At 49.3% G+C, this 27,098-nt stretch overlaps 1 protein-coding gene across 2 annotated transcripts; it reads right to left on the bottom strand.

The window, feature by feature from the left end:
* Nucleotides 1-100: 100 nt before the first annotated feature.
* SYNM (synemin) lies at nucleotides 101-26,977 on the bottom strand. 2 transcript variants are annotated; one of them, XM_032623729.1, is made up of 5 exons: nucleotides 26,077-26,977; nucleotides 18,095-18,219; nucleotides 8,369-8,439; nucleotides 3,990-6,403; nucleotides 101-3,071 (listed from the first exon to the last, which is right to left on the bottom strand). In XM_032623729.1, exons 1-5 carry the CDS (start codon nucleotides 26,884-26,886, stop codon nucleotides 2,733-2,735), a joined length of 3,759 nt encoding a protein of 1,252 aa, XP_032479620.1. In that variant the 5' UTR covers nucleotides 26,887-26,977; the 3' UTR covers nucleotides 101-2,732. The 2 variants fall into 2 exon arrangements, with proteins under 2 accessions (XP_032479620.1, XP_032479618.1); XM_032623727.1 differs by having other exon boundaries at nucleotides 101-6,403.
* Nucleotides 26,978-27,098: the final 121 nt, after the last annotated feature.

Genomic DNA, 27,098 nt, shown 5'->3' with positions numbered 1-27,098 from the left:
ACAATATCGAGTTCTAATTCAGGTGAGGAATTAAAGAACTGGGACTTTTCACATATATTCTCCCCAGTGATTCTGTGCCACCATAAAAAAAACATGCACATAAACACATATATGCTTTAATTAGAATTTAAATAAAAACCACAAAAAAACCTACTGGAAAACATTCATTCTCTTTAGGAACAATGTGGGATTTTTTCTTAGATTTTTATTTTTATACATTCTTATGACATATCCCCTCACAGGTGGTTAGCAAGATCAGCTTTTCAGATGATTCCATCCTAAATATACATTTTAAACAAACAATATCAAAACAGCCAGTGGGAAGGTGAAACACATTCCATTAATACCGTTTTGTCTACACAAAAATAAATGTGAAAAGACTGGTTGTGTCCTTACCCTGTCCCACCACACAGTTGACTACTATTGTCTCCAGAGTGACTGGTTTTAAAGGACACGGAGCTGTGGCATGACCTGTCACAGGGTCAAGGGCACACCCTGCTCCTGGGTGTTCCAGAGACTTAGTAACCAACAACAGCTCATGACTCCATACTGGTAAATACTCTTGTCAGGATACTTCTTAAAGATATGCATTCCAACATGGAGATAAAAATTAATATCTAAGACATTTATTTTCCAATGGAGGTCGGTCATGACTTTAATAAACCTATTCACATTAGCCCTCATTTCCAAGGTCACAAGCTAGGAGAGTGGCATTAAACTAAGCCTACTTAGACACACATAACAGATTCCCGCCATCATCAGTCTGTCTTGCCATCAAACAGTAGGCTGTCACCTTGACCGAATTCTCACCAATAAATAACTTATACAAATCATTACCAATTACAACTAATGTAAAATCAACTCATCTTTTTATTAGAAACAAGTCTTCATTGGCAAAGCCATCACCACCATACCAGTTTCTGACAATCACTAGTGCATTTGGCAGATAACAAAGGTTTACACTTGCAATTCAAATCAACTTTCTTTCTATACCCTGCTTCACGGTGTTTTAAAAATAGATCACCCTGAAAGCTGTGCTGCATTGATCCTCCACTTCTTGATTAGGAAAACGCACTCTCCCTAAACTACTTGTTGTAGCCATTCCTGGCAGCTGAGGAGATATGCGTTGTGGAGGTCTGAGGGCCATCAGTAAAACCTAGAGGGAAGACCCTCAAATTCCATAACCGGCCCCCATCATCATGTCCTACCTGAGGATGACAAAGTTAGGGGCAGTACAGTTTTGACAACATTGAGTGAAAGAAACTAGCTTGGATTACAATACTGTGCTCCTAGAGATACTATCTTTATGTGAGGCTACACCTTTAAAGGAGGAAGCTTTAAAAACAATACCTTTATGTAAAATAAAATAAATCCAACAGAACACACCCATTCTAGTATCTTAAACTCAGTGGTGTATATCTACAGGGCCACACTCTGTGGCCCAGAAGAGTAGGGCCTCTGCCTTCCTCCAGGGCCCTTCCTGGGTGCTTCAGGGCTGGGCGGTGGGAGAGGCACCCAGTTCCCTCCCCAAAACACCTTATTCTATTTAATGTATTATTTGTTTCCCTGGACAAAACACCGCCACCGTCATGATTTCTGCGGAAAGTGCAAAAACCTCCATGAGGTTGATTGCCGTTTTTCCATCTCTAACTCTTTGCGCTCAGAAAGGCCTCCACCCCATCATCAGTGGGTTGGAAAGGGCTTCTTTGGGAGGCACAGCCCACCTGGGCTTTCAACTTTACTGTGCATGACCATCCCACAAGTCCAGCTACAGTCTGCGCATCAACGTTCTTTTTACTGTCTTCAGGGTCTACCTCCCATCAGTAAAATTAAATGTTTAGAGGCTAAAGTGCAGAAAAGCTCAAGTATACCTTGGTAAGAGCCGGCTACTCCAAAACTTAGGTTATAACAAAAAAGAATATTTAGACTGTGCACTAAACAACCTAGTACTGCAAAAAATTGGTACTGTAAGCCATTCCCAATAATCATCCCCCCAGCCCCTGTCCCTGCCTGGACCCAGTGCAGCGTTCCAGGAACTTATGCAAACGTAGCTAGTGTGCTGACCTGATATACTGCAGGAGGCTGGAGCTGTCCTCTCCATAAATAAAATACTATATTATTTAAATTTCTGCACATAGAAAGCAATTCATTCAAGTCTTTAAATGAATTTAACTCTACGACAAATAACTTTTTCCTAAGATGAAATCATTTAGCTTTTTTAAAAATCTGCTTATTTCCTATGATTTCTTTTTGAAAAGACTTTGGAAAGAGAAAAACGTATTCATTTTTCCCTTAAAATGTTAGTTTACTATTTAATGTTAGCACATGCAAATAAGATTTACTCTTAAATATATTACTTTAATCTCATTACCATTTAGGCATCTTGCCTAGATATAGTTTCAAACAGATGTGAGGCATTTCTGTGACCTGGTGCAAGAACGGTAGAGTAGAAAGAAAACTCCAGAACAAGGAACTTTTAAGACTAAAAAGATAAAAGATATTTTTGTCAAAGTTCCAACTTAATAAAATTCCAAAGCCTTTTAAGGCATGAATTAGTTTGAAATCTTTACAGATTATCAAGTAAATTGACATTGCCTGGAGCACTCTTTAAAGAAAGTAAAAAAGGGGGGAGGTTTTAATAAAGAGTGCGCCTCCCTCCCCTAAAGGAAGTAAAGGCCTTTGTGTGTCGGTATGTTACCCAATAAGATGGCATTTAAAACAAAATATGTTTATCAAAACCAGTGTCCCTCATTCTCCTCCTCCTGATTGTCTAGATAGAGGAGGGCAACCTTCTTTTCATCCGAAATCACCGACCTTTGGTCTACCATCCTCTGCAGCTGCACCATCTTATGAAACTCGGCCTGCTCCTTGCCCTTTTCCCCGGGGGCCTGGTGTTTGTCCCCAGCACAGCCCTGAAAGCTCACGCCAGCTGCCAGGTCATTCCTACTGCTGGCATCTCTCCAAGCATCACGGTCAGACACACTATGAGCTTCTGCTTCTGTCCCTGCGGGGAAGAGGACTGTGGCCTCTCGGGTCCAGCGGGGGGTTGTCTCTACGTTACTCACGTCCATCTGAAAGGTAAACGAAGTTTCTTTGGGCCCCAGGGCAACGTGCCTTAGTGTTCTGCCACTGTCTGCGACCTCGCCTACCTCAGGGGAGTCCACCGAACCAGCAAGTGCAAACGTTTTGGAAATGGGTCCGTGGAAGACAACGTGTGCAGAGGTGTTGGTTTCTGCAGGACCCAGCTGGATATGCCTAAAGGATCTGCTCACACCTGATGTCGCTTCTGCCCCTAAGGTGTCTCCTGAACTAGCCTCCCGAGGCGATTCAGAAACGGCCCTTTGGAAGGTGCTCTTTTCAGTCATCAGGATTTTCCTACCCACAGCGTAACTATGGGTGGCCTGGGTCACATCTACCGAGTCTTCTCTGTGGGCTTTGCTTTCTGAGTCACTAAATTTCGAGGGTGGGGGAACTATCTGCTCGGTGCCTTGATGCCTCTGAGGAACGGTCTTGATGTGCCTGATGGATGTGCCATTCCCTGACCACACTTCCGTGTGCACAGAAGCTTCTCTGACACCCAACTCCATTCTGTCTGAAAGGGGGGCTGTGAGCTGGATCAGCTCACTGAACCCCTCCCTGAGGCCTAACTGAAGGTGCTTCACAGAAGTCTGGGTACCCACTGACTCTTCTGAAAAATAATCACCAACCTTCCCTGCCTCAGAAGCGGGAGCCTGAAAAATAATTTCCCTCTTAGAATGAAATTGTTGGGAGCCAAAGGGGCTGTGCCTCCCCAATCTGTCAGGATCTGTGGAAACCTCTGCCAGGCCAGGCTCTTCTGAGTCCCCTGCCCCCGGACAGGGAGAGTCAGGCCCTGGGAAGAAGACTTCTTTGGACAATTGACTTTGATTGGGACCCAACGTAAGATGCCTTGCAGACAAGCTGGCTTCTGCCGAGCTTGCCGCCCAACTCAGGTCACCTTCCCCACTTACCTCCACCACCTGGGCGGCGGATCCTTCAGGTGAGACTTGCTCAGCCCTCCAAGTTCCAGGGGGCTCTATTTGAACGTGCCTCACAGACTGACTGACGTCCTCCAGCACGTGTGACTGGGCAAAGCCCCTTGGGCTGGTGACTTCCACGGTGGCCAACACGGGGCCCTGGGAAGTGACCAGCTCCGTGCGGGGAGAGGCCCGGCCGGCGTCGGCCTCCTCACCAGAGGGGCTGTACAGCTCCTGGGTGGCCCAGCGCTTGAAGCCGCGGCTAGCAGCCGGGGCCTCCATTCTGGCCTCCCCATCTGGGCTGCCAGGGGCCAGGCTGTGCTGCCTAGCCAGGCCGTCTCGTACCACCGACTCCACGGCCTTCTCGATCTCACCCGCTTCATCCCTGCTCAGCTCCTCCAGGTCTAACTGATCGGCATCCACCGTCTGCGAGAGGTTGACTTCGGCCACTAAGGTCACAGCCCCGCCACCCGCGGTCTGGACTTTCTTTACATCAACGGAGCCGCCCCTGGGCCCGCCCTGACCCTCTCTGGTGAAGGTGGACAGCTCTTCCTTCATGCGCTCCGGAAGGCTCTCCTCCAGTTGCTCAATCACTTCCACCAGCTGGTGCCTGGGCTCCTTGAAGCCTCCCTTAATGGATGTGTGGAATTCATGCGGTATTTTAATTTCCTTTTCAATGACTATGGGTTCAGCATGAAATTCACCACTTCTCGCTTGTCCTTTCCAGTGAGTAGAACCCATGTCCCCCTCCAGAGATGCTTCTGGAACATCCAGTGGCTTCACAACCTTCTCTCCCAATGCATCGTCCCTCTCCATTCTTCTCCGAGACCCTGGCACAATTTCATCTTGCCAGGAGTACCTGATGGTGGATTCCTCTTCGATGTGGATCTGCCCGTACACAGGGCCTTCATCTCTCTCATGGCCACCAGGGTATTCGTCTGGAGTCGACACCAAATAACTCTGCTCTCCCTCCAAGTCACCTGCCTCCGTCACTTCTTCAAAGTGAGTTATGTTCTCTTGGGGCTGCCTGGTCTTTTGACCTTCATTCCCTGAGCACGTGATATCTGTTTCTCCATAAACTTCCTCCTGAACAACAAGCCCCTTGGAGCCCGAACACACGTCATCGACCTCCTCCACTTCGAATGGTGTAGAAAACTCATCCGCCTTCTCACCACTGACATATCTCACGGGCTCTTCAATGATCTCCACGTTGACGACCTTTGCTCTCCCCTCTCTCCCCTTCAGACCAAGACTGATTATATCTCCGATCAAATGCTCAGCTGATTTTCCTTTCAGCTTCACCTCCTTAGCATCCTTGCTTAACAGGTAGTCCAGGCCAGCTTCATCTGAAATGTCGACCTCTTCAGTCAGTTTTGACTCCACGACTATCTCAGTCTTTGTTTTCCTGTCACCGGGAAGCTCTTTCCTGTCCACGTAAGTGACTTTTGTGTCTGGAAAAGAATCAGCAGATGCTTCTGTCTCGGGAGAGTGGGCAAACTGCTTCAGGATACTGGAAACGATGTTCTCAGCTATGGTTTCGGTCGTGGTATTACCTTTCAGAGAGCCTGCAGTGTCGCTGGTGCCCAGCCCAAGCCCCGCCTCTCTCGTTTCCACCCTTCTACGTGTTCCATCACCAGCATCCTTCTTTAGGGGTGTCTGGAGACCCTGGGGGGCCGCCTCTGCTGTGCTGTCCTGGGATACTTCTAGACTGATCGGTATCTCTCTCTCCCTCACACTTTTCTCCTTCAGTGACCCCTCTTTTGCCTTTTCCTTCATTTGCTGGCTTTCTCTCTGTCTTGCTTCTTTATCTAACTTTGTAAGTTCTTCCCACCTTAAGTTTCTCTCCTCTGAAGCCTTCTCTTTAGAATCAAAAATTTTCTCTTCTCGCTTTGTTTGGATGGTTCCCGGTCTGTTTCTCTCCTGCTCCCTTGTGGCTTTAGCTTCCATTTTCTTTCCCAAAATGACGGTCCTCTCATTCGACCAAGTGCTCTCGGGAGCACCTGCCACCACATTGTCCCGGCGTTCTTGGTAGGACTCTTGGGCAACGGCGGACTCTTTGGCTAAACTAGTGGGGGGGCCCTTTATACCTTCGGTTCTTGGTCTATCAGGGAATGTTTTGACTTGAGCTTCAGTATTTCTTAAAAGACCAGGGGCTGGAGAGAAATGTCTGAAGTTGGTTTGACTGCTGGCAGTTTTTTCATAAGAGTTTTCCTGCCGGGCAGTGATAAAGGAAGAGTATCTGGAGCCCAGCAAGTCTCTTCTGGCAGCGCTTCTAACAGCCGTCTGAGAACGGGGCACCGGGCTGTGACTGAAGCTCGCCGAATGTGCTTTCTGCCTTGGAAACAGATTTCTTTCGTTTTCCCTCTGTAATACTGAGGTGGTATATTGATAGGGCTTGTTTCTGAATTCTGTAGAAATTGAACAGTGCATTAAAATGACAGTCATCATTACCTTTTTTCATCTGAAAAGCATCACCACAGATCAAATCCCATCCCATCATAATATACACTATTACCACAGGAGGGTCATTATAAATGAGATATTTTCAACCCCCAAATTATTTTTTTCTGGTAGTTTAAAGAAACCTATGACAATAAAATATAGCCCTACGAATGCTTCCACACAACACTTTTCTCCAATTACTGATCTTAAAATATTCATGCATCTTAAATATATCAAACGTGTGATCGTAAAGCATGGCACATGTGCCAGAGACGTTAGGGGCGCTATTTATGTGGCAGAAATTTCACAATTTGGAATCCTTCATTTCCACTTTGTTGAGATAACTTTATTTTACTGATTAGCAGAGAAGAGCTTCATAATTACTACAGAGTACATAAATACTAAACACCGAATGGCATAACCCCTCCACCTTTTACTATGCTCTTATTTTTCACTGATTTCCATGTTGGGCCAACAAATATTGAAGAATTTGACTTTTTTTTTTTAATTCCTGATTTCTTCTATTTTTATACTTTTTTTTTTTTTTAATACAAACATCTCATTTGAAAAGGTGCCAAAGCAGGAAGCCAACCAACCACCAATACTACAATCTGTCTTAATGTCATGGTCCTGGGGTTGGGAGGCGGTCCATGGGGCTTCCTGCTTTGCTCTGGACCATCCGCAGACATGCCACCCTGGGTACCTGCTCTTAGGGGTGGCAGCTGGTGGCAGGAATGTGGCCGAGCCAGGAGCATCATCCACCCTGCAGGCACCCCTTTGTGCCCACCCACACCCATCTGCTGAGCTGGGCAGAGGCTTCTCGCCCCCTGGGTCTCCCCCCATGGCAGCCAACCAACCTTACTCTCAAATTCAAAAGCAAACTTGGCAGGACACTGAGACCAAATCCCTTCCAGTCACAGATGACTGGAACCAAAATTATTCTGAACGCAGTAACCTGTCAATCTGTGAAGTGTCTAATAGGAATGTTGTTTTTGAAAATAAAGATGGGGAGTGTTATTTTTTTTAAACTACCACCTATCCAGATTGACTGTTATAATCACATTCTCCTGACAGCAGTAACCAGTACATACATGTAATCCCAATGTACCATGATTCTGAACATGGCAACACTCATGGAGCCTGAAACTACACAGAGTAAGGTGTATACAGAACATACTGCACGTAACGTAATCTGCCCTTGCTTAGCCAGAAAGCTTTTTAAGGTTTTACAGGACTGAGAGAAAGCTTTAAAAAAAAAAAGAGTTATCCTATAGGTTCTCCGGGTCTTTCTGACGAACATTAACTCTCTAATGTCAGTTCAGCTACAGGAAATACAGGCTTTGTGCTGCAGCTTTAGGCCCGAACAGAGGCTGACTTCAGGGCACTAGGTGACACTGCCGCTCACACCACTGAGCTGCCCACGCAAACATAGGCTGGTGGAAACAGTGTAATCCTTCCCACCTCTCCCGCCGGTGGGGTCACGAGTTCCAGTGTTGATTGCCTGCTGTACAAAGTAATACCTCCCTAGGTTTGGGTTAAGGCTGTAAGTCTTTGGTCTGTAAAGGGTGTTCCCTCCACAGGGTGTGATGAATAAATCCATGTCCACCTCTCACCCTTCACACTTCCCAGCTTTCCATCAGCCCTCTCCTCCCTCACCACGCTGGGTAGGAAGCACCCTCAAACACTGGCTAGATGAACAAATGAGTTAATGAAGCCCTTTCCCACACAATTTCATTGGCATTATTATTGAAACTATGGCCCATTAAATAAAATCTATTTGATACTTGAGAGGGACAAATGACAGGTATCTGAAAACTCTTATCTAACCCCAACTCTTCCAGATAAATGATGCTTTACTCTTTATCCATGGAATGAACCTGCTCAGATAGACAGCATCTTAACGTTAAATGATAAGCTTTCCTTATATTTACCTTGTGGTACATTTTCAATGCGCTCAGTCAAGATCTGTATCTCCGGATTACTTTCTCCTTCCAGTAAGGCTCTGTAAAAATTATTTTTAAAAAACTCATTAGGAAATAAAAGACAAGAAGTGCCTCTGTTAGCTGTCGATCTGGTCAATGATACACTGTCCCAGTGTCATGTGTCTACAGATGCTGCACTACTGCGATGCAAGCCCACCCCAGCAGACCTGGCTGGAGAGAGCGTCTCTCAGCTAAGTGAACAAAATGAGGGGGCCAGGGCTTCAGAAGGACTGGAGAGCCAAGGCCTTCTAGAAAACCCTTCCAAACCCAGGGCATGGAGGAGGAAGAGACAGAGGGATGTGGGCCCAGGAAGGGAGGTCGGGGGTCTGGCTTCCCTGGGAAGCAAGGAAGGGCCCATGCCTGGCAGGTCACCCTGGGCTACAGGGACCCAAAACAATTACTACTACCCCACTGGGGTCTCTCTGGAGTCACAGGTCAGGGGCTGACTAAGGGCAGAATAAGGACTGACATTTGTTTGTAAATAAGGCAGCCAGACTGCATCTGCAGTTTTCATACTGGGTTCCATGGGGACATCTCAGAGATGAAAAAAGAGAAGAGATGGAAAGGGCAGGCGTAAGAGGAGAAGGAAGAGCTGCAGACCACCCCCCTCCACCACCATGGCCCCCAGGGGTCTCATTCCAGGCGGCATCTAGGTATCTCCTCTGATAAAATGGCAAAATGCACTGGACTAGGTGGTTTCTTTGGCCATGTCTTGCTCCCAAAGTGTAAAACTCTAGAGTCTTCATTAAGTTGTTATTCACGTCTATGACTCAGAGCCCTGAGGAGAGAGCAGAGGTCAGGCCCCATAGCCCCAGCACACCACAGTGGGTCAGTGCGGGATATCCATCGCTTGGAGACCCTAGGACATGGGCTGCTGCGGGCACACCAGTTGTCCAGTTGCTAGGGCAATGTGTGAGGTCACTAACGTCAGTTCCAAGAAATATACTGCATATGGCAAAGGGCAAGCAGAAGTGGGGTCCACTTGGAAATGCTGATCTGACCACTGAGAGCCAGGCAGCCAAAGAGGGAAGGGACGCCGGAGCCGGGTGGGGACTCTCGGATCAGGCAGACCAGGGCCAAGTTCTATTTCCACTGATTCAAATGCAGTGATTCCCACAAATGCGAGAACCCTGTGCGCAGATGGAACAGAGCAAGGAGGCCCCCCTGAGGAAAAAGCAAAGACAAGGATGAGAGGGATTCCAGTCCAGGTGTGCACAGGAGGGTTCTCCTGGAAGCTGCGACTGCAGTGCGCATGTGTGGACGCAGGAAGCCGAGGGGCCGCGTCCAGAGCCCTGCCCTCCACGCCAGGCGAGAGCCAGGAAACAGGACACCAGCCCATTAATCCCACACCCTCATGACCAAGCATGTTCGGTTCCAGGAACACAAATAGCATCCACTGCCGAGAAAATCCCGAGGTCTGTATAGAATAAAAGGAACACGTTCAAGATAAAAGTCAGCCTGTGAGGGTCTGTGCCCCAGGATGACAGCAGCAGGAAAGGTAGCATCCTACAGCTAAGGGTCCAAGGCGGGCTACTGAGAAGCCAAGTCCTATTTCAGATCTTCTCTCTGCCTGCTTGGGAGGAAGGCTCAGGTACCACAAGGCTCCCACGCTAGCTGCCCAAGGCAGGACAGAAAGTGCTTGCAGGGCATCCAGGTCAGCAGAGAACTGATGACTGGGGAGGTGGGGTGGGGGGGCGGTCAGGATAAAGAAGATCCCTTTGGGGGAAAAATTTCTTCCCTCTCCCCTCAAAGGGGAATGGTTTTGCTTCTCTTTCAGGGAAAATCCAAACCACCACCAAACTTTTACTGAGTTCAGGACCCTGAGTCAGGAGGGGGCACCAGACCCCGAGGGGTGACACAGCACTAATGCTCCTGTGCCCAAGGCCTTCAGCAACCCTAAGACTGAGCACCAAGCAGGCTCTAACCCTCCCCTCTATCTCACCAAGTCCTCCTGGCAACCCCACACTGGGCCGACGATGGGCATCCTGGCCCTACAGGTGAGCAGACTGGAGTGCAGGCCTGCACTCCTCAGCGAGAGAAAGGGAGCCCAGGCCTGGGCACTCAGCCGCCCTGCAAGCTGCCTGGGCCTCCCTGCGGGGCCAGAGATGGTGCCATTTCACATACATTTTAGAACAGATCCTGCAGACAGACCCTCCAGACCATATTAATGAAAGCAGATCCAACATCTCTTGATTTCAATCAAAATGTCCCTACAGGGAAGAGCAGCAGCTCCCACTAGGGAAGCACTCAGGTCCACAGCGACTCCTCCTCCCAGCGGCTGATGCAATAGGCAGGAGCCACCTTCTCGACCTGGGCGCCCAGCAAAGGGCCTCACAGGCATGCTGGGACACTGGTCCCTGAATCCATGCCTTTACGAACCCTCCACCCCCACCCCCGCAATGACACATGACAACCCGTCTCCACCAGCACAGCTCACAAGACTAGGCGGCAGAGGCATAAACAAAGCGCCCGGGGCAAGGCCAAAAAGGGTTAATTCCCTCAAAAGCTCTCAAAGGAAGGTTTTTAAGGAAGGAGCAGGTCAAGCAGTCTCTGGGGATTTGGGGAGCGGTGGAAGAGAACTGCCTGGGACCCACCGTGCCAGTGAGAAATGCCAACCGCCTGAATCACGGACTATAAGTGAACATCTCACACAGGCCCACGGGTTGGCAGCCTCTCGAAAAGCAGGAAAACAAGCAGACATGTGCTGGAAAACCAGGTCCCTGGCCTCATTAAGGCCGCCGAGGCAAGCCCACAGGTTGGAAGGGAGCTCTAATGCGGCCCCTGGCTGGGTGCCAGGCCCTAACAGACCACCCATGGGCCAGCCAGCAGCGGGGCTCCCGTCTGGGATAGATCATCCTGACGGCAGCTCAGGGCACATCTGCTGCTGCTCCACGCAGTGGGCACAAGGCGGCCACCCTGCGCGCCCACCAGAAACAGGGACAAGCGTCAGGGAGGAGGCAGAGTCGGAGGATGTTTCCAGAAGCAACGCCAGTGGGGGAGCCTGCCTGGTCCTGGGTGGAGAGATGTTTCACGTGGTGCTTCCTGGCAAAACGCAGGCTCTAGGTGGAAAAGGGGGAGGGGCTGGGAGAAGGAGCTTCTCTGGGCCCCAGCTCCAGAGAGGACAGGGGAGCGACCGCCTGTCACTCTAGACTGGGGACTGGAGTGGGAAGGGAGGAGAGAGGGGCAGAAGTCCATCCACAGGACCAGCATCACCATCTGGTTTGGAAAGGGTCTGTCCTAAGCACAGGCATATGAAAGACAACAAGGAGGCAGTGGTGCCAGGCAGCCTCTGGTCATTCCCTCTGTGCTCGGGATGAAATCACATAAGGAAAGCCCATTTGTCAATTCCAGAGACAGAAAAAAAAGACTGACATAAAGAATAAGATTACTAATAAAGCAGAAAGAGGAAGCACAGGGAGTGGTTAACAGAGAAACCTCCAGAATCGGGTTACCTGGATTCAAATCCTGCCACTTCCTAGTCCTATGACCTTGGGCAAGCCGCTCAAACCCTCTGTGGCTCAGTTTCCCCATTTCTGAAACAGGGAGCACTCACAGGTTTCCGGTGGTAATTAATAAAGTGATTGGAAAGTTCTTGCAACAATGGCTGTTACAGAATATGCGCTCGATAAATATCAGCCATCGTCATCATCACCTACATCATCATCTATTGACCTCAGAAGAAAGGTGATTTTCCATTAACCAAAGTAGTTCAAGAAGGGAAGAGATTCTGGATTACCTAAAGTCATGGTTAACTGAGGGCTAATTCATTTACGCAATGATGTGGGTAAGGCTAACAACCAAATGTATCCATTGATCCTAATTTTCTATCCTTAAAACTACAAGATTTTATTAGCTTCAAATTTTTCACCTAATAACCAGGTAAGTCTCAGTGTTAACATATTTTTATAGGTTTTCCCAAAAATAGGATTCAACTTTAAAAAAACAAAATGGGGACTTCCCTGGTGGTGCAGTGGTTAAGAATCCACCTGCCAATGCAGGGGACACGGGTTCCAGCCCTGGTCCGGGAAGATCCCACATGCTGCGGAGCAACTAAGCCCGTGCGCCACAACTACTGAGCCTGCGCTCTACAGCCTGCGAGCCACAACTACTGAGCCTGCGTGCCACAACTACTGAAGCCCACACGCCTAGAGCCCGCGCTTCAAAACAAGAGAAGCCACTGCAACGAGAAGCCCGCGCACTGCAACGAAGAGTAGTCCCCGCTTGCCGCAACTAGAGAAGCCTACGTGCAGAAACAAAGACCCAATGCAGCCAAAAATAAATTAATTAATTTTTAAAAAATGTATTTCTCCAAGAACTTGAGAACTTCCCAAGAAATGCTCTCCTTTGAACAGACACATAAAAAGGTACAGGTGATCTTAAAAACAATGGAGCAACCAGAAACATCATTAAAATGATGATATTAGCAATGTTAAGCGTTATCTATACTGCTTCATTAGCAGTCTAAACCTAGAGACTGAATATTCTCAGTTAAAACCCGCCACCTTTGCCCACTGCCATCAGAAAGAGGAAAGGGAGGCTCTGCACGTCCTCCCCCAGCACAGACATACAAAGAAACTAACCTTTTAAAAGGACTTTGCCATAAAGTCCCCAGGCAGGAAACCTTTGCACTACATTTTCATATCTGGCCAGGCAAGACTTCCTTTAGTGTTTTCTGTCTGAGAAATCCTTTGGCCCTGCTTTCCATTTTTCCAGGTGAAAATCAGAATTGTTATATTCTCCACCCCCAAAACATAAAAAAGCCTCTTTTTAAATTTTGATGGAGATTTCATCATCTGTCCCCCAGATAAGAAATCCAGGATGGGCCCCTTCTTACCCTCAGTTTTGTGGTTTCTGGACTCAGTTTATTCCTGGGTTATTTTTGCATTTTTTTATTTCAATTTTGACTATCTTTTTTTTTCCAGTATATTTTCTAACAGCTTACTCCTGATGATTGTGTTCTGTTCTCTTTTTTTTGGGGGGGGATGGGGGCGGGAGTGCTCTATTTACTTTTTAACTGTGTTTCTGCAAGTTCTCAATCGATAGCTTTTGGGCCTGATCTTTATGTCAGCAGTGGAGGGGTTTGGGACATGGTGGGTTCTTAATACTGTCAGTTTCACCATCTTCAGATTATACACTAAGTCTGAATAAGCCCACTGAGCCCTCTCCACCTGCTTTGTGGAAGGGGCTCAGTGTAGGGTGATCTAGTTTACAAGAGTGTGTGCCCAGCAGCACATCTGCCCACGTTCCTACCCAGAAACCTCCTGCTCCCGGCCCCTCCATCACTGCCCCGACCAGCCCTGAGCAGAGGCTCCCTCGGGTACCTACCTATGTCAGGCCCCGAATCTCTGACCACCACATGCACCTCCCGAGGCCTTCGCCCCCACCCACAGACACACATACTCATTCCACCCCAGGCCCAGACCCTCCTGCACTCCACCTGCCAGCAGCTGGCTCCCCTCTCCTCAGCTTTGGCCCTGGGACCGCCCCATCTCAGTGGCCTGGCAATGGAGGCCCCTGCAATCTGTCTCCTTCCAGGCCTCTGCTGATTCATCTTGCATTCTCCTTCCTCCACTTATTTTCTTATCCTGACTTGTGCACCTGGAGCTCCTTTCTGACACCTTTCTGCCAGTCCAACTCCTATTTCCCACTTTCCCTGCCCCTTCAAGGCCCAACTCAAATCCCACATCCCTTGAAAATCTCTCTTAATTACCTCGGCCTGAAGCTCTCCATTCCTTCTTCTAACCATCTTTATCAAACTCTGTTCATTGGCAGTAAGCCATGTACAGTATTTTCTTGGAACACGCATACTGTTATTTTAACATCTTGTTTGACTTTTCACCTAACCATACTTCTCCCTCCCTCCTCCCATGCCACCCCCTACTTCCCACCTCCCCCCTCTTCTATGTCTGTTCAAATCTCTGCCATCCTTCAAGACCCAGATCAATCTCATCTCCCTCTAGAAAACTTCTCTGATTCTCACAACTCCCTTCTGATTCCAGAAAACTTGCACTTGTGTGTCTTGGGGGACAAGTCTTGCCTCCTATGGTGTAGGAGGCTGCCTCGGTCCGCGCAGCCTTATCCACAGCACACGATCCTCAGCACCCGGCTGCACGCTTCTGAGCCCCTCTGAGCAGGCATCACACCCTGCATGCCGAGCATCTCCAGAGCAGCCTGGGAGCACAGACCCCACCCAGCTCACAAAACATGGCTTCACGGGTGTGGCTCTCAGCCACCCAACATACATGGCCCTCAATGACAGCCCCCAAAACCAAGCTACCCAGGGACGCCCGAATACTCGGCATTGCCACAGATGCCACGCTAGGTCAGTCCCCAGATCCTCACTCGGGCTGCCCACTCTGCCTGGAAAGCCCTTCCCACACGGTCTCTTCCTGGCTGCCCTTCCTGCAAGACTTGGCACTGCCTCTTCCAGGAAGCCTGCTCTGCACACTCCATCAGCCCCCCACAGCACCAGCCCCACACTCAGCCTGCCTATCCTTTGTCTTGTCCTCCAGGTGCTGTGAGACAGGCTTAGAGCTTTCTGGATGCCCGTGGGCTGCTCTGCAAACAGTAGCGTGCACACAAATCACCTGGGATCTTGTGACAAGGCAACTTTGATCAGCAGGTCTGGGGTGGGCCCAAGGTTTCCCACAAGTTTGAGATGCCTGGTGATGCCGACACTATGGGTCTGCAGGCCCCTGTGAGCAAGGCCCTGGACCTTGCAGTGTTTCTCTTCCCTGGACGCATCTGACAATCATCGTCGGAGCTTTAGCACTACCATGCCTGGGCCCACCCTGTGCCAATCTAGTGGGAATATCTAAACCGGGTCCAGGAGCCGATGCTTCATCAGCTTCACCCGGTGATGCCCACGTGCAGATGCCGCTGAGAACCACGCCCTGTCCTGTTTCCGAGAACCTCCCCTTTCATCACTCAGCCCCTCGTATAACAAGCGCTCACACGTCAGGAAAAACCTCGAGATGACATATCAGGCGGATAAGCATCTCCAGCCCCACATGACACCACTGGAGACAGGCAGACAAGAGCGAGCACAACTGTGCCAGCCTGTCTTCTCCCACACTTCCCCCTTCTCTCAGCATCCTCAGCCCCAGTCCAGCCCCACAGCTTCTGCCCATCACCACCTGCAATGTGGGAGCAAAGGGCTCATTCTCACATTCACCTGCCAGGCCAGGCGCCACGGTCTCCCTGGCCACCAACTGGCCAACTTAGGTTTGGTGAAATCCACCAGTCCTAGACTCTGAGGTTTGCTTTGTTTTAATTTTATTATTTTGTTAAATTATATATTTACGTATAAACTGTAAGTCTATCCCTATAAACTATGAGTTGCACCATTTTGTTATTACCTTAACGTTTCTTCTTTAAGGTTACCGGAAAGGGCTAAATATCTGGGTTTGGAAGGGTTCATGATACTTGAGACCTGGCCTCAGCATAGCCCACAGAGTCCAGCCGTGCTGCCAAGTGCTTTCAGCTTTCCAGAGCCACAGCCCTTCTCTTCCATGTGCGCTGTGTGAGCAGTGGCTCACACATCTCACATGTCTGTCTGAGCAGTGCTAGAGGAGTGGCCCGAAACTTCGGGGAAACACAACCTCAGCCATGGCAGGTGAAGCAATGCCTGCCATAGCACTGGCCACCTCAGCCCCTCTGGACAGGGCTGGTGAGCAGTCACACTGCACAGGACCCTGGAACGTGGTCCCCACGGAGCTGACTGCCCCTGCCGCCCTCAGAGAGGCAGGGTGTGGGAAGAAGGTCAACTTCCCAGAGATGGAAGGTCGAGGTCTGTAAATATCAAATGGGCACTTGTGAAGAGGAATTTTCATACCTGGCCTCAGAATTTGGGCAGCAGCACAAAATACTGAAAGAATCACGTAAAACATGACAAGGGTTTACCTTCAGGACACTTATCAGTGATAAAAAATGCTAGGCTTTTGGCTGATACAAAGAAACAGGTCATATGCTACCGCCTCTTTGTCTTTTAGACCTGCGGGCATCTCCCAGACTCAATCCTAAGCACTGGAGGGCAGGGGGGCGGCAGCAGTTCTAACCACAGAGGTTGGGGTCTGGAGCTGGGCAGCACCGGGCATATGCAGGCCCCTGGGCAGGGCTCCCCATTTTCCCCACGCAAACTTGGACTTCAGGAAGGTACACAGTGAAATCAGTCACTCACTTCCCAAAAAGGACTGATGCTTCCTAATCTCCTAGGAGACGGCCAAGTCAATCCCTAAATGGGTTAAAGAAATGCCCGGCCACAGACAGGAGTAAACTCTGTCCCTGCTGACATGAGTGAAAAAGGCTCGCAACCAAGAGAAAAGCTAGAAGAAGCTAAGCCTTGAGGAAAGCTAAGCTGGTAGGGTTGTGAACACCTACCAGAGAGGTAACGCCCCGGCCTCTCAGGCAAGATGCCCACCTGTGCCCTCTGACTTTTCATGACAGAGAACTGGGGGGCAGGACAAAGCAAGGAAGGAAAGGGCTCAAAATCCCAGAGAGATGAGGCATAAAATCAAAGTCTCCTGACTCCGACCCAGAGAACTTTTACAAAAAGGAAACAGAAGATCCAACTGCCTCTGTAGAGAAAAGACCTCACCTGACACCAGGTGTCGCCTAACAGGGGCACAGATGCGGGTTTTCTAGGCTGACCCAGCATCCGCTCTAGAACGATGCCTGGTTTGGGGTACCTCCCACCCGAATCTCAGTCCATGTGACTCATGGGAAGCTAACCCCTTTCAAGCACTTTGTTCCCCCAGCCAAGGATGGGCACATGACCCAGCAGAGCCAGAGCAGGTCCAGGAGTCCTACTAGGATGGTGGGAAAGAGCCCCCTCCTCTGACCACAGGATTGGGGGTTGCAAGGACAAAAGCCTGGAGCTGCTTGGGGCCCCTCCTGCCACTGTGGGGGCAGAGCAAGGAAGGAGGGGCCAGAGCAGGCAGGGACAGCCCGCCAACAACCCCATCCGGGCACCGGATGAAACTACCACGCCCAAAACTAAGGACTTTTTCAGTTATATGAGTAATAAATGCCTTTTTTGACTTGAGCCAGTCTGAGAAGGACTTCTGCCACTTGCAAGTGAAAAAAATTCTAATGCTTCCTTCCCCCAAATAAAGCCCGATTGTTTTGAAGTTTTCCTTATTAGTAAAGCCCAGCTTATCTCACTCAGCATTTGTTGCAATACCCTACCAATTTAATTTTGCAATTGTTCACCCCATGAGATTTCCAAGAAGATTGTGGAGATGGACCTTGGGAAAGACAGGCTGGCAAGTGCCTCCTCTCCCCTGCCCCCATGCCCTGACCAGCATCCCTTCTGCAGGACTCAGGCTGCATAGCTCCCAGAGCAGGGACCCAGCAAGGCCCCCACCAGCTTGGCCCTAGGACCATCCCTCAATTCAGCCAGGGGCTCCACCAAGGGCTGCCATGCTGGGTGGGTAAGGCACAGGCCCTCAGCAGCCTGGACCCCTGCTTCCAGGCCCCTTCCCTCACCTGCAAAAGGGATGTGTGGTGTCCACCACCAGAGGGTGACTATGGGCAGTGAGCAGCTGCGAAGGACTTAGCACTGCGTCTGGCAGGCAGTAAGTGCTCAGTAACACAAAGCCACAGCCACTCCATGGAGGCTGCAGGGACTTTCACACTGCCAGCTCCAGCTTGGTGGACTCAGCACAGCATCCTTACCTATAGGTTGCCACCTCCAGACTGAGGCCAGTCTTCACCTGCACGAGCTCCTGATAGTCCCGTAGCCGGTCAGCCATGGCCAAGGTAAGGGCTGCCTTCTCATCCTCCAGGCAGGCGATCTCTCTCTAAGGAGAACAGAAGGTTTTGGGATCAGAGGACTGGAGCTTTGCTGGGTTGAACTTAAGGTACCAAGAACTCAGGACACAAAAAGAGATGAAAAACCTCCAAGTTTATTAAAAATGCAGTCATTGCAAGGATGATTTTTATTTATTTTTTTTAATAAATTTTTTAATTTTTGGCTGTGTTGGGTCTTTGCTGCTGCACGCAGGTTTTCTCTAGTTGCGGTGAGCGGGGGCTACTCTTCATTGCCGTGAGTGGGCTTCTCATTGTGGTGGCTTCTCTTGTCGCGGAGCAAGGGCTCTCGGTGCGTGGGGTTCAGTAGTTGTGGCACGTGGGCTCAGTAGTTGTGGCTCGCGGGCTCTAGAGCTCAGGCTCAGTAGTTGTGGCACACGGGTCTAGTTGCTCCGTGGCATGTGGGATCTTCCCAGACCAGGGCTCGAACCCGTGTCCCCTGCATTGGCAGGCATATTCTTAACCACTTAATCATCCCAAGGATGATTTTTAAATACTATATTTCTCCCACCTGGAAGGTTTTTTTTTTTTTTTAATCAGCGCATAAGGAAGATGTGGCTAGTACATAGGCTTCTCTGTTCATTCTCCCTAATAATAATGAAGGCTTGTAAAGCATCTCTACAGCTCAGACATCAGTCAGCTTAGGGAAGTCAATACATGACACTAATGAAGTAAGATGCTATTTAAAATAAGCCAAGACTAGGGACTTCTCTGGTGGTCCAGAGGTAAAGAATCCACCTTACAATGCAGGGGGTGCATGTTCTATCCCTGGTCAGGGAACTAAGATCCCACATGCCGTGGGGCAACTAAGCCCATGCACCACAACTACTGAGCTCGCGAGTCTCAACTAGAGAGCTTTCATGCCACAAACCACAGAGGCCACACACTCTGGAACCCGCGTACCACAACTACAGAGCCCACACGCCCTGGAGTCCACGTGCCACAACTATAGAGAGAAAATACGCACGCCACAACTAGAGATAAGCCCGCATGCCCCAACGAAAGATCCCGCATGCCTCAACGAAGATCCCACATGCCGCAACTAAGACCCAACGCAGCCAAAAATAAATTTTAAAAATAAATAATAAATAAATCTGTTTAAAAAATAAAGAGAAGTTTAAAATAAATAAATAAAATAAGGCTAGAAAGCAGGGGTTTTACTATATTTAAAACATAAGTTACTCAGATCTGAAACAGAATTTCCCCCATACTCATGATACAGAGTTCTTTGTTTCACCTAGAAAAGCCACTTTAAAATCATCTGGGAAGAAAAGTTATGTTAATGTGACAAGAATATATTCTGGGCATAAATGTCAAAGGCCAGACCTGGATATAAACTTTTATGACTGCTCTCGTGTAGTTTAATAAGTGCTCCCTGGGCATGTGTTCACATGGCCCCCATAGCAATTCCACTCCCGCCTGGTTAATTGCATCTGTCCATGTCCCCAGCCCTGGCTGGGAGACACTGCAAGGCACAGTCTATCACTGCCTCATGCATCCCCACAGCCCCTGCCTGTAGAAAAATGCCCTTCACATGCAAGTCACACAGCACGCAACCGGTGAACTAGATTTAAAATGAAATGATCAATATAATATTACCCTCCTCAAAATGTACTGTTTTCTTTTTTTTTTAATAAATGTTTTTATTTATTTATTTATTTTTGACTGCGTTGGGTCTTTGTTGCTGCACACGGGCTTTCTCTAGTTGCAGTGAGCAGGGACTACTCTTTCGTCATGGTGGGCATGCTTCTCATTGCGGTGGCTTCTCTTGTTGCAGAACACGGGCTCTAGGCATGCAGGCTTTAGTAGTTGTGGCACAAGGGCTCATCAGTTATGGCTCACAGGCTCTAGAGCACAGGCTCAGTAGTTGTGGCACACAGGCCTAGTTGCTCTGTGGCAATGTGAGATCTTACCAGACCAGGGATTGAACCCATGTCCCCTGCATTGGCAGGCGGATTCTTAACCACCACGCCACCAGGGAAGTCCCCAAAATGTACTATTTTCAATCAACAATATATTTAATAAACACAATGGTTTCATTTGTACCATTTTACAGTTTTGCCCTACTCTGCATTACAGTTTTATATAACATTTTATAGTTATGCTGGGGAATAATTAACTAAACAAATATTTAAACTTTGAATAAGTCCATATACTTTAACTTTTGGTTTGCAATGGAACGTAGCATTTCTGAATACAATTAACAGGATACATTTTTAGACATTCATCTTTGTGGAATTTAAAAATTATAAGACAACGGGAGAAGGAATCTATTTTCATTTCTCATGTAATCCCTCCACCAAAGGCACCTGGCAATATGCTGGCGGCCCAAAGTAAATAGGTAATGTTTATGAAACTAAGGAATGACTGTAACTAAGATCCCACACTGGATTTACCATCTAAAAAGATGCATGAATGATCAGCATGTAAATAATTCTGCTTCTCATAGTAGTTCTATATATCTAAGCTAATAATTGTTGTTAGGTTATTTTTGTCTATATAAAGTATGCTAAAAACAAAAACTGAAGCCACTTAGCTTTTAAAGCAAAGGAGTAAATTTAAAAACCGCTAGCTAGTATCCCAGGGTGGGTAAGTGTAAACACCCTCCAAAACTGGCATTATAAATAGATAAAGAGGTTCATCAAAGCAGACCATTGGCCAGTCTTGATTTAAGTGACAGTTGCCAGAATTTAGTCATAACATTCACACATTCTATAGTTAAGTCTCAGTGTTAAAAGCCTATGTTCCCCCATTTTAGAGGGAGTATAAGCTCAGGCACAAGGTTACAGTATAAAATGTTCTGTAAACATATGACTCCTTCCTACTACAGGAAATTCTACCTAAATATTAAAATTTGACAATGTGTAGTAATGCCTTCTTCACAAAAAAGTTTGATTGCTGTTAAAATGCTTAGAAAAAAAAAATCAAACACATTCAATTCTCTAACTACAAGCCTCCTAAGCAGGTCAAGATCTCCCAGCTATGCCAAGGAGGTAACACGAAGATTCTCTCCCTCCTGGGGGTGAAGAACATTTCTGCACCCCACAAAATAAGAGGAGGAAAATCAAACTCTGTTTAAGTTAAAATAAGTGCAGTTCCAACCACATTCCCATGTGAGTCAACTCTTCCTAAACTGTCAAAGGAAAATTCGTTGACTTCTGGAAGCAGGAATGTAAGAATTACTGGCTCCCAACAGTCTTCACAGAAATTGTAACCGATCCTGCTGGTTGAATAAAGCTTCAGACTTGGCCTCCACTTCTCCAGAAGTTTTCAAACCGTGGGCCAAGCCAAGGCACTGGAGCCTGAGACACAGCAGCTAATTCTAACCCAAGCAGGAGCAGTTTTGCCAAACGTTAGAGCTGGGGAGAAAGGTCACCTTTCTAGTTGCTATTTAGAGAACATTTGGGCAGCATCACAACTGATGATGAAATGTAGGCTACACCAGGGAAAGCCTGCTGCCCTCACTGTCCAAAGAATTCACTTTCTCTTAACCAAACTTGAGCAGCTTGTTGCTGAGCAAGTCACCCAGACACAACAGGAAGAGCTTGCAAGTGTCACGGTCATGCACTGAGAATCTTGAACATTTAAGAGCTCGAGGGAATTTAAATTCTGTGATAACCTCATTTAGATGCAAAAACTAGATGTGTTAATAACAAGCATTGACTGGATGCTAACTAAGTGTTTATAGCTCTGGCCCATACAACACCATGAACTCCAGACCCATCATTTTATGTTACAAGACCAGGTGGGTATCTCAGAGGCATTTCAAACTGAAATCTGCTCTCCCACCCAAGCCTGCCTTTCTGCACCAAACCCCTTCCTCCAGCTGCTCAGGCCCCAGGCCCTGGAGCAGACTTGATTTCTCCCTCTCTCCCACCACATCCAATCCATCCACAAACCCCGTGGGCTTCAACTTCAGGGTAGATTCCTGCCTCTGCCCTTCGCTGCTGTCCCTGGCCCAAGCCTCCAGCACCTACTGCCTTGACGGTGGCAAGTGTCTCCTAAAGAGGTCTCCCTACTCCCAACAGGTGCCCCACACAGTCTATGTGTATCACAGCAGCCAGGGAGATCCCATGAAGACTCGGGTCACCACCCGCTTCTGCGCAGAGCCCAAGCCCAGGTCCTGTAGAGGCCACCTTCGCCCCCTCGCCCCAGCCACACCCGCCCCTGAACACTGAACTGTTTCCACCTCCAGACCTGTGCAGTCAAGGACTTTCTCTGTTTTGTTTCCATTATGCTCCCTGCTGTACCCCCAGCACTTAAGAGGCAAACTTGGCACACCAAGTACTCAATGAATGAACTGAATGCGGATGCACCCTGTGGGCCATTTTCATTACCCCTAGTTCACAGGTGGGGAAACGGAGACACAAACAGTGGCAGAGCCACAATTCAGACCCAGGTAGGGCAGCTAAACCAGCTCCATTCCAATCGAAAGAAAGTTCTCATTCAGTCATGTCTTGGGAGCGTGGAAGCTGGCCACAGGCAGCCTCGAGACTAAGAGTGCACTTTCACAAGCCAAAATCTCAACGTTTATGGGCTAAGGCTGGTGTAAATCACAAACATCTTACAGTTTTTGTCTGAAGCCCCTTTCTGCAGACTGGGAGACAGGGTATATTAATTAGGCTTCAAGTGATCTGAACTACATATAAAATGCTGGGAACTTGGATGTCAGTTCAGCAAACTCTTCTCTGGCAAATCTGAGGTGAGGGGCCTCCCAGAGAGGTCTAAGGCATGTAGGCCATCTGGGAAGGCCCAGTTTTCCCAGAAAGAGAGTCCCAGTGAGCATCTTTCCCCCTCAAGCTGCAGTGCCAGCCCAGAGCCTGGGCACTATGTGGGTGCTCCTGCCTCCAGATGAGGGAGAGGGGTTCCCATTAAAACCACATGGCACACGTTAAAAAGTAAATGAGGGCTCCCCTGGTGGCGCAGTGGTTGAGAGTCCACCTGCCAATGCAGGGGACATGGGTTCATGCCCCGGTCTGGGAAGATCCCTTATGCCGCGGAGCGGCTGAGCCCGTGAGCCGTGGCCGCTGAGTCTGCGTGTCCGGAGCCTGTGCTCCGCGGCAGGAGAGGCCACAACAGTGAGAGGCCCGCATACCGCAAAAAAAAAAAAAAGATAGTAAATGAAAGACTTAACACTAAAAGTATTCTGACAACAGCCAGCTGGAAGGGTCTGAAAGCATTTTAGGACTGTAGATTAACAGTCTTCCCTTAGGAAGAACACTGATCATTGTTCTATGAAAGCAAACTGAATACTGGTTTAAAGTTCATCTTTAATAGAACAGGTAGAAGAGAGGGAATATTGCCCAGTGGTTAGTTGCTCAGGCAATGCAGCATGAATCAAACCCAGGCTTAGCTACTTACTAACTAGGTGACCTATGGACCTCAGTTTCATCATCTGTAAGATGGGGTAAATATGAGTACCCACCTCCTAAGACTGATGTGAGGACTAAGAGTGAATACACATGTGATGGGCTCGGTACCTCTGGTACCTGCCACACAAAAAGCTCTTGATAAAGGCTAACTCTTAGTAATGAAACTTTTATTACAGTAAATTAGTTAAATCAGGTTTTATGATATTTTCAGTCTCCCCAGGCTAAGCTTCTATAGAATTTGAAAACATCAGAGGCTTGGGGTTAAATCATCAATATTTATTCTTTAACAAAATATCTAGCATTTTTACACTTCTTAAAAAAAAATACTAACGCTTGGTAGTGAGTCTTTTGGAATGCAACTTAAAATATGGTTGCTTTAAGGTAACTGGTGAAAGATTCAGGCTATGGATAAGGAAACATTCAGTACAATGAAACAGCCACAAATTGGAACTGAGAAATATCCAAGTCCTTATAGACATTTTCCGTACTCTTTACTTTTAGGGGAAAGAAGCAAATTCCAATAGGAGAGATATTACTGGACAGGAGGGTGGGATCCTAGTTCTGGGGCAGGTGTGACCCCAGGGAAGGGCCCTGGAGTCTCTGTGTCAAATAAGGTGATTTTGAATGGCACTTCAGGTCCCCACCTGTCCTGGAATCAGAGGAACTCTGCTTTTATCTGTTTCATATCTGGCGGTGCACTTAAGAGTTAACTGGGGGGGGAAAGGGTTCTGCTGCTAAAAAAGAACACTGAAACCAGAGCTTCCAGGTCCAAAATGAGCCAAGTGAGCTATGACTGCAAACGAATGGTGGGGATTTAGCCCACAAAACACGCCTCAAAGAAGCCTTTTCCAAACCTGCTTGCACAGCAGGGACCCTTGAGGTGGTAGCAGGGGTTCCCTACAAAGGGGTTCAGTGGGCAGTGAGTTTGGCAGGCGCTTCTCTTTGGTTAAAAGCTCTGTGAAAGCTTACATTAAAGACACTTTTTAACTTTCACTCAACACAGAGCATGGGGGCCCATGGAACTGGCATCCCTGGCCACCATCGTTGCAAAGGGAAGCGCTCTGGAGTCTAGAGTAAGCTCTGGAAATCAGCACATACTTCACCGGCCCCTGCCCTTGTCCCACCTACAACCCCAGCAGAAGGCTTTTGAAAATTATGAGGCAGAGACCAAACAAAACCTAAGATCCAAAAGATTAAATTCCAAACAACTTTGTACTGTATTGCTTTATATGATTTCCCATCCAGACTCTAGTTCTTTGAAGAGTGAAGCCCCAGTACAGTGCTAAGGACCAGGGGTAGTCAACAAATAACTGCTGATTATTTGTGGATGCCTGTGAGGTCACAAGCCTCTATGCCACGACTGCCATATTTCCTTTACTTCTAATTTTTTAAAAAGGCACAAAATCATCACTCCAACACAAATTTTAAACTTGAAGCTACAAACTGTTCCCTTTAAAATATTTCTGAATTTGTGTGGATGTTGTCTTAAACTGTCATCCTAAGATGACAGTTTAAGGATTTGGGAATACTTCCAATTCTGGCCCAGACTGGGCAGGACCAGGGCTAACCCTGGGACTGGGCTAGGTGTACAGACAATAAATCCAGCCACAGGTGTCACCGTGTCAGTGTCAGAAGTCTGAGCTCTGCTTCTCTGAAATAGGAACTGTTTATATTACCTGTACTTGTAATAACATCCTGCCATAGGGACCTGCGTTACCACAGCTTTTACACAACCCAGAGATCAGACATCAGCTTGTACTGTGAGAAAAACATCTCTGATCTTAATGCTCTTTTCTGCATTAAGATTACTGTCCCTCCTAAGAATAAATGAGGCAGTGGCCCAGGAAGCCACCACCAGCTGCTTCCAACTGGGAAATCATCCTGGCAAAATAAAAACCGATTTGTAAAACAAGTTAAGTTTTCCCCAGGGGAGCCCTAGTGCCAGCGGGGCTGCCATTCTGAACGGCTCACGATAAGGACTTGGCCATTGCCTAGAAACCTCCCAACACTGAGACTTGTCTGAGAAGGAAGGAGCTGTCACCTCTGGAAGTCACTTCTGGGGCTTCTTGGTTGACTGTTAAGTGAACTCGGTCTTCGAATTACAGGAAACTGAAAGAGAACCTAGAGCTTGACGGGGTCATTTGTCAGGATGCACCCAGTCATGCCGAGGGCCAAAGAAATTGAAAACCAAATAGGAGGGCAGGGACGGGTCTATCCAGCGGGACCTGCCACTTGGCACACTCCCACTGAGTCGAAGGGCCAGGGGTGGCGAGATGCCGGGACCCTGAGGCCCCACTGCAGAGCAGGGCGGTCCCTTCGGTGCCTGGGTCCACACCGGCACCCTCTGGGCCGGCCCCGCCCGTGGGCGACGTCGCGCCTGGCACGAACGAGCCGTGGTCCGGGTAGCCCCACCGCTCCCCCGCAGCCCCTACCCGCAGGGCGCGCGGGCCTGGGCTGGGGGCTTCCCAGCGCACTGACCTGCCGCTCCTCTGCCTGCAGCTCGTACGCCTCGCGGACCCGCAGCAGCTCATCCTCCAGCAGCGCCCGCAGCTGCTCCAACTCGAGCGCCTCACGCCGCAGCGCCTCCGCCTCCTGCGCGCACAGCCGCGTCTCCTCCTCGGCCTCGCGCCGGCTATCCTGGCCGCGCCGCAGCGCCTCCTCCAGCTCGCGCACCTCGTCCTCGTACAGCTGCACGGTCTCCCGCCACGACTCGGCCACAAGCAGCGCGTAGCCGTTGTGGACCTCCCGCATGCGCGGCGGGGGCGCGGTGGGGCCGGCAGCGCGGGCGCGGTAGCGCAGGGTCAGGCCGGCGGCGCGCGCCCGCAGCTCCCGCACGTCGCGTTCGTGGGCCTCGTCTAGGCCGCGGCGCTCGGCCTGAAGCCGGCCCAGCAACGCCTCGAGGGCGGCGCGCGCGCCCAACTCCTCCTGCAGCTCCCGCCGCTGCGCGTCCAGCTCGGCGTCCAGGCGGCCGCGGGCTGCGCGTGCCTCCCCGCCCAGCAGCTGCAGCTCCCGCAGCTCGCGCCGCAGCGCATCGCGCTCGCCCTCGGCGAGCGCTGTGGCCCAGCTCAGTTCGTCTAGCTGCTGCCGCAGGCTGCGCACCTCCTTGGTGAAGCGGGCTTGCGCCTCGGCCCACAGGCCCTCGTACCCATGCCGGCCGCGCAGCTCCTCCTCCAGGAGCAGGTTTTCGCGCTCCAGCTCCCGTACCCGGCACACGTAGTCGTACAGCCGGGCGTTGAGCTCCTGCAGCTCGGCCTTCTCGGAGCCCGTTTGCAGCCGCCAGGACAGCATCTTGATGGTGTCCGGGTCTCTCCCAGCCGGCCAGTTCCCTCCTACCCTGGTCTTGTCCCCTCTGCTGTGGCCCTCCTGCCGCACCGCTACTCCGGAGGCCCGCAGACTGGGGCTGGAACTGGCGAGAGGCTGCACTTAACAGGCCTGGAGGGCGGGAATGGGCGCGGGCCACGGCCTCCAGCCAATCAGAGCGCGGCCCGGCGCGGCCACTG

This window comes from Phocoena sinus, chromosome 2, assembly GCF_008692025.1.
Source record: "Phocoena sinus isolate mPhoSin1 chromosome 2, mPhoSin1.pri, whole genome shotgun sequence".
Lineage (NCBI taxonomy): Eukaryota > Metazoa > Chordata > Mammalia > Artiodactyla > Phocoenidae > Phocoena > Phocoena sinus.
The sequence above is the reverse complement of the archived record's forward strand: the minus strand, read 5'-3'. Positions and strand labels throughout refer to the sequence as shown.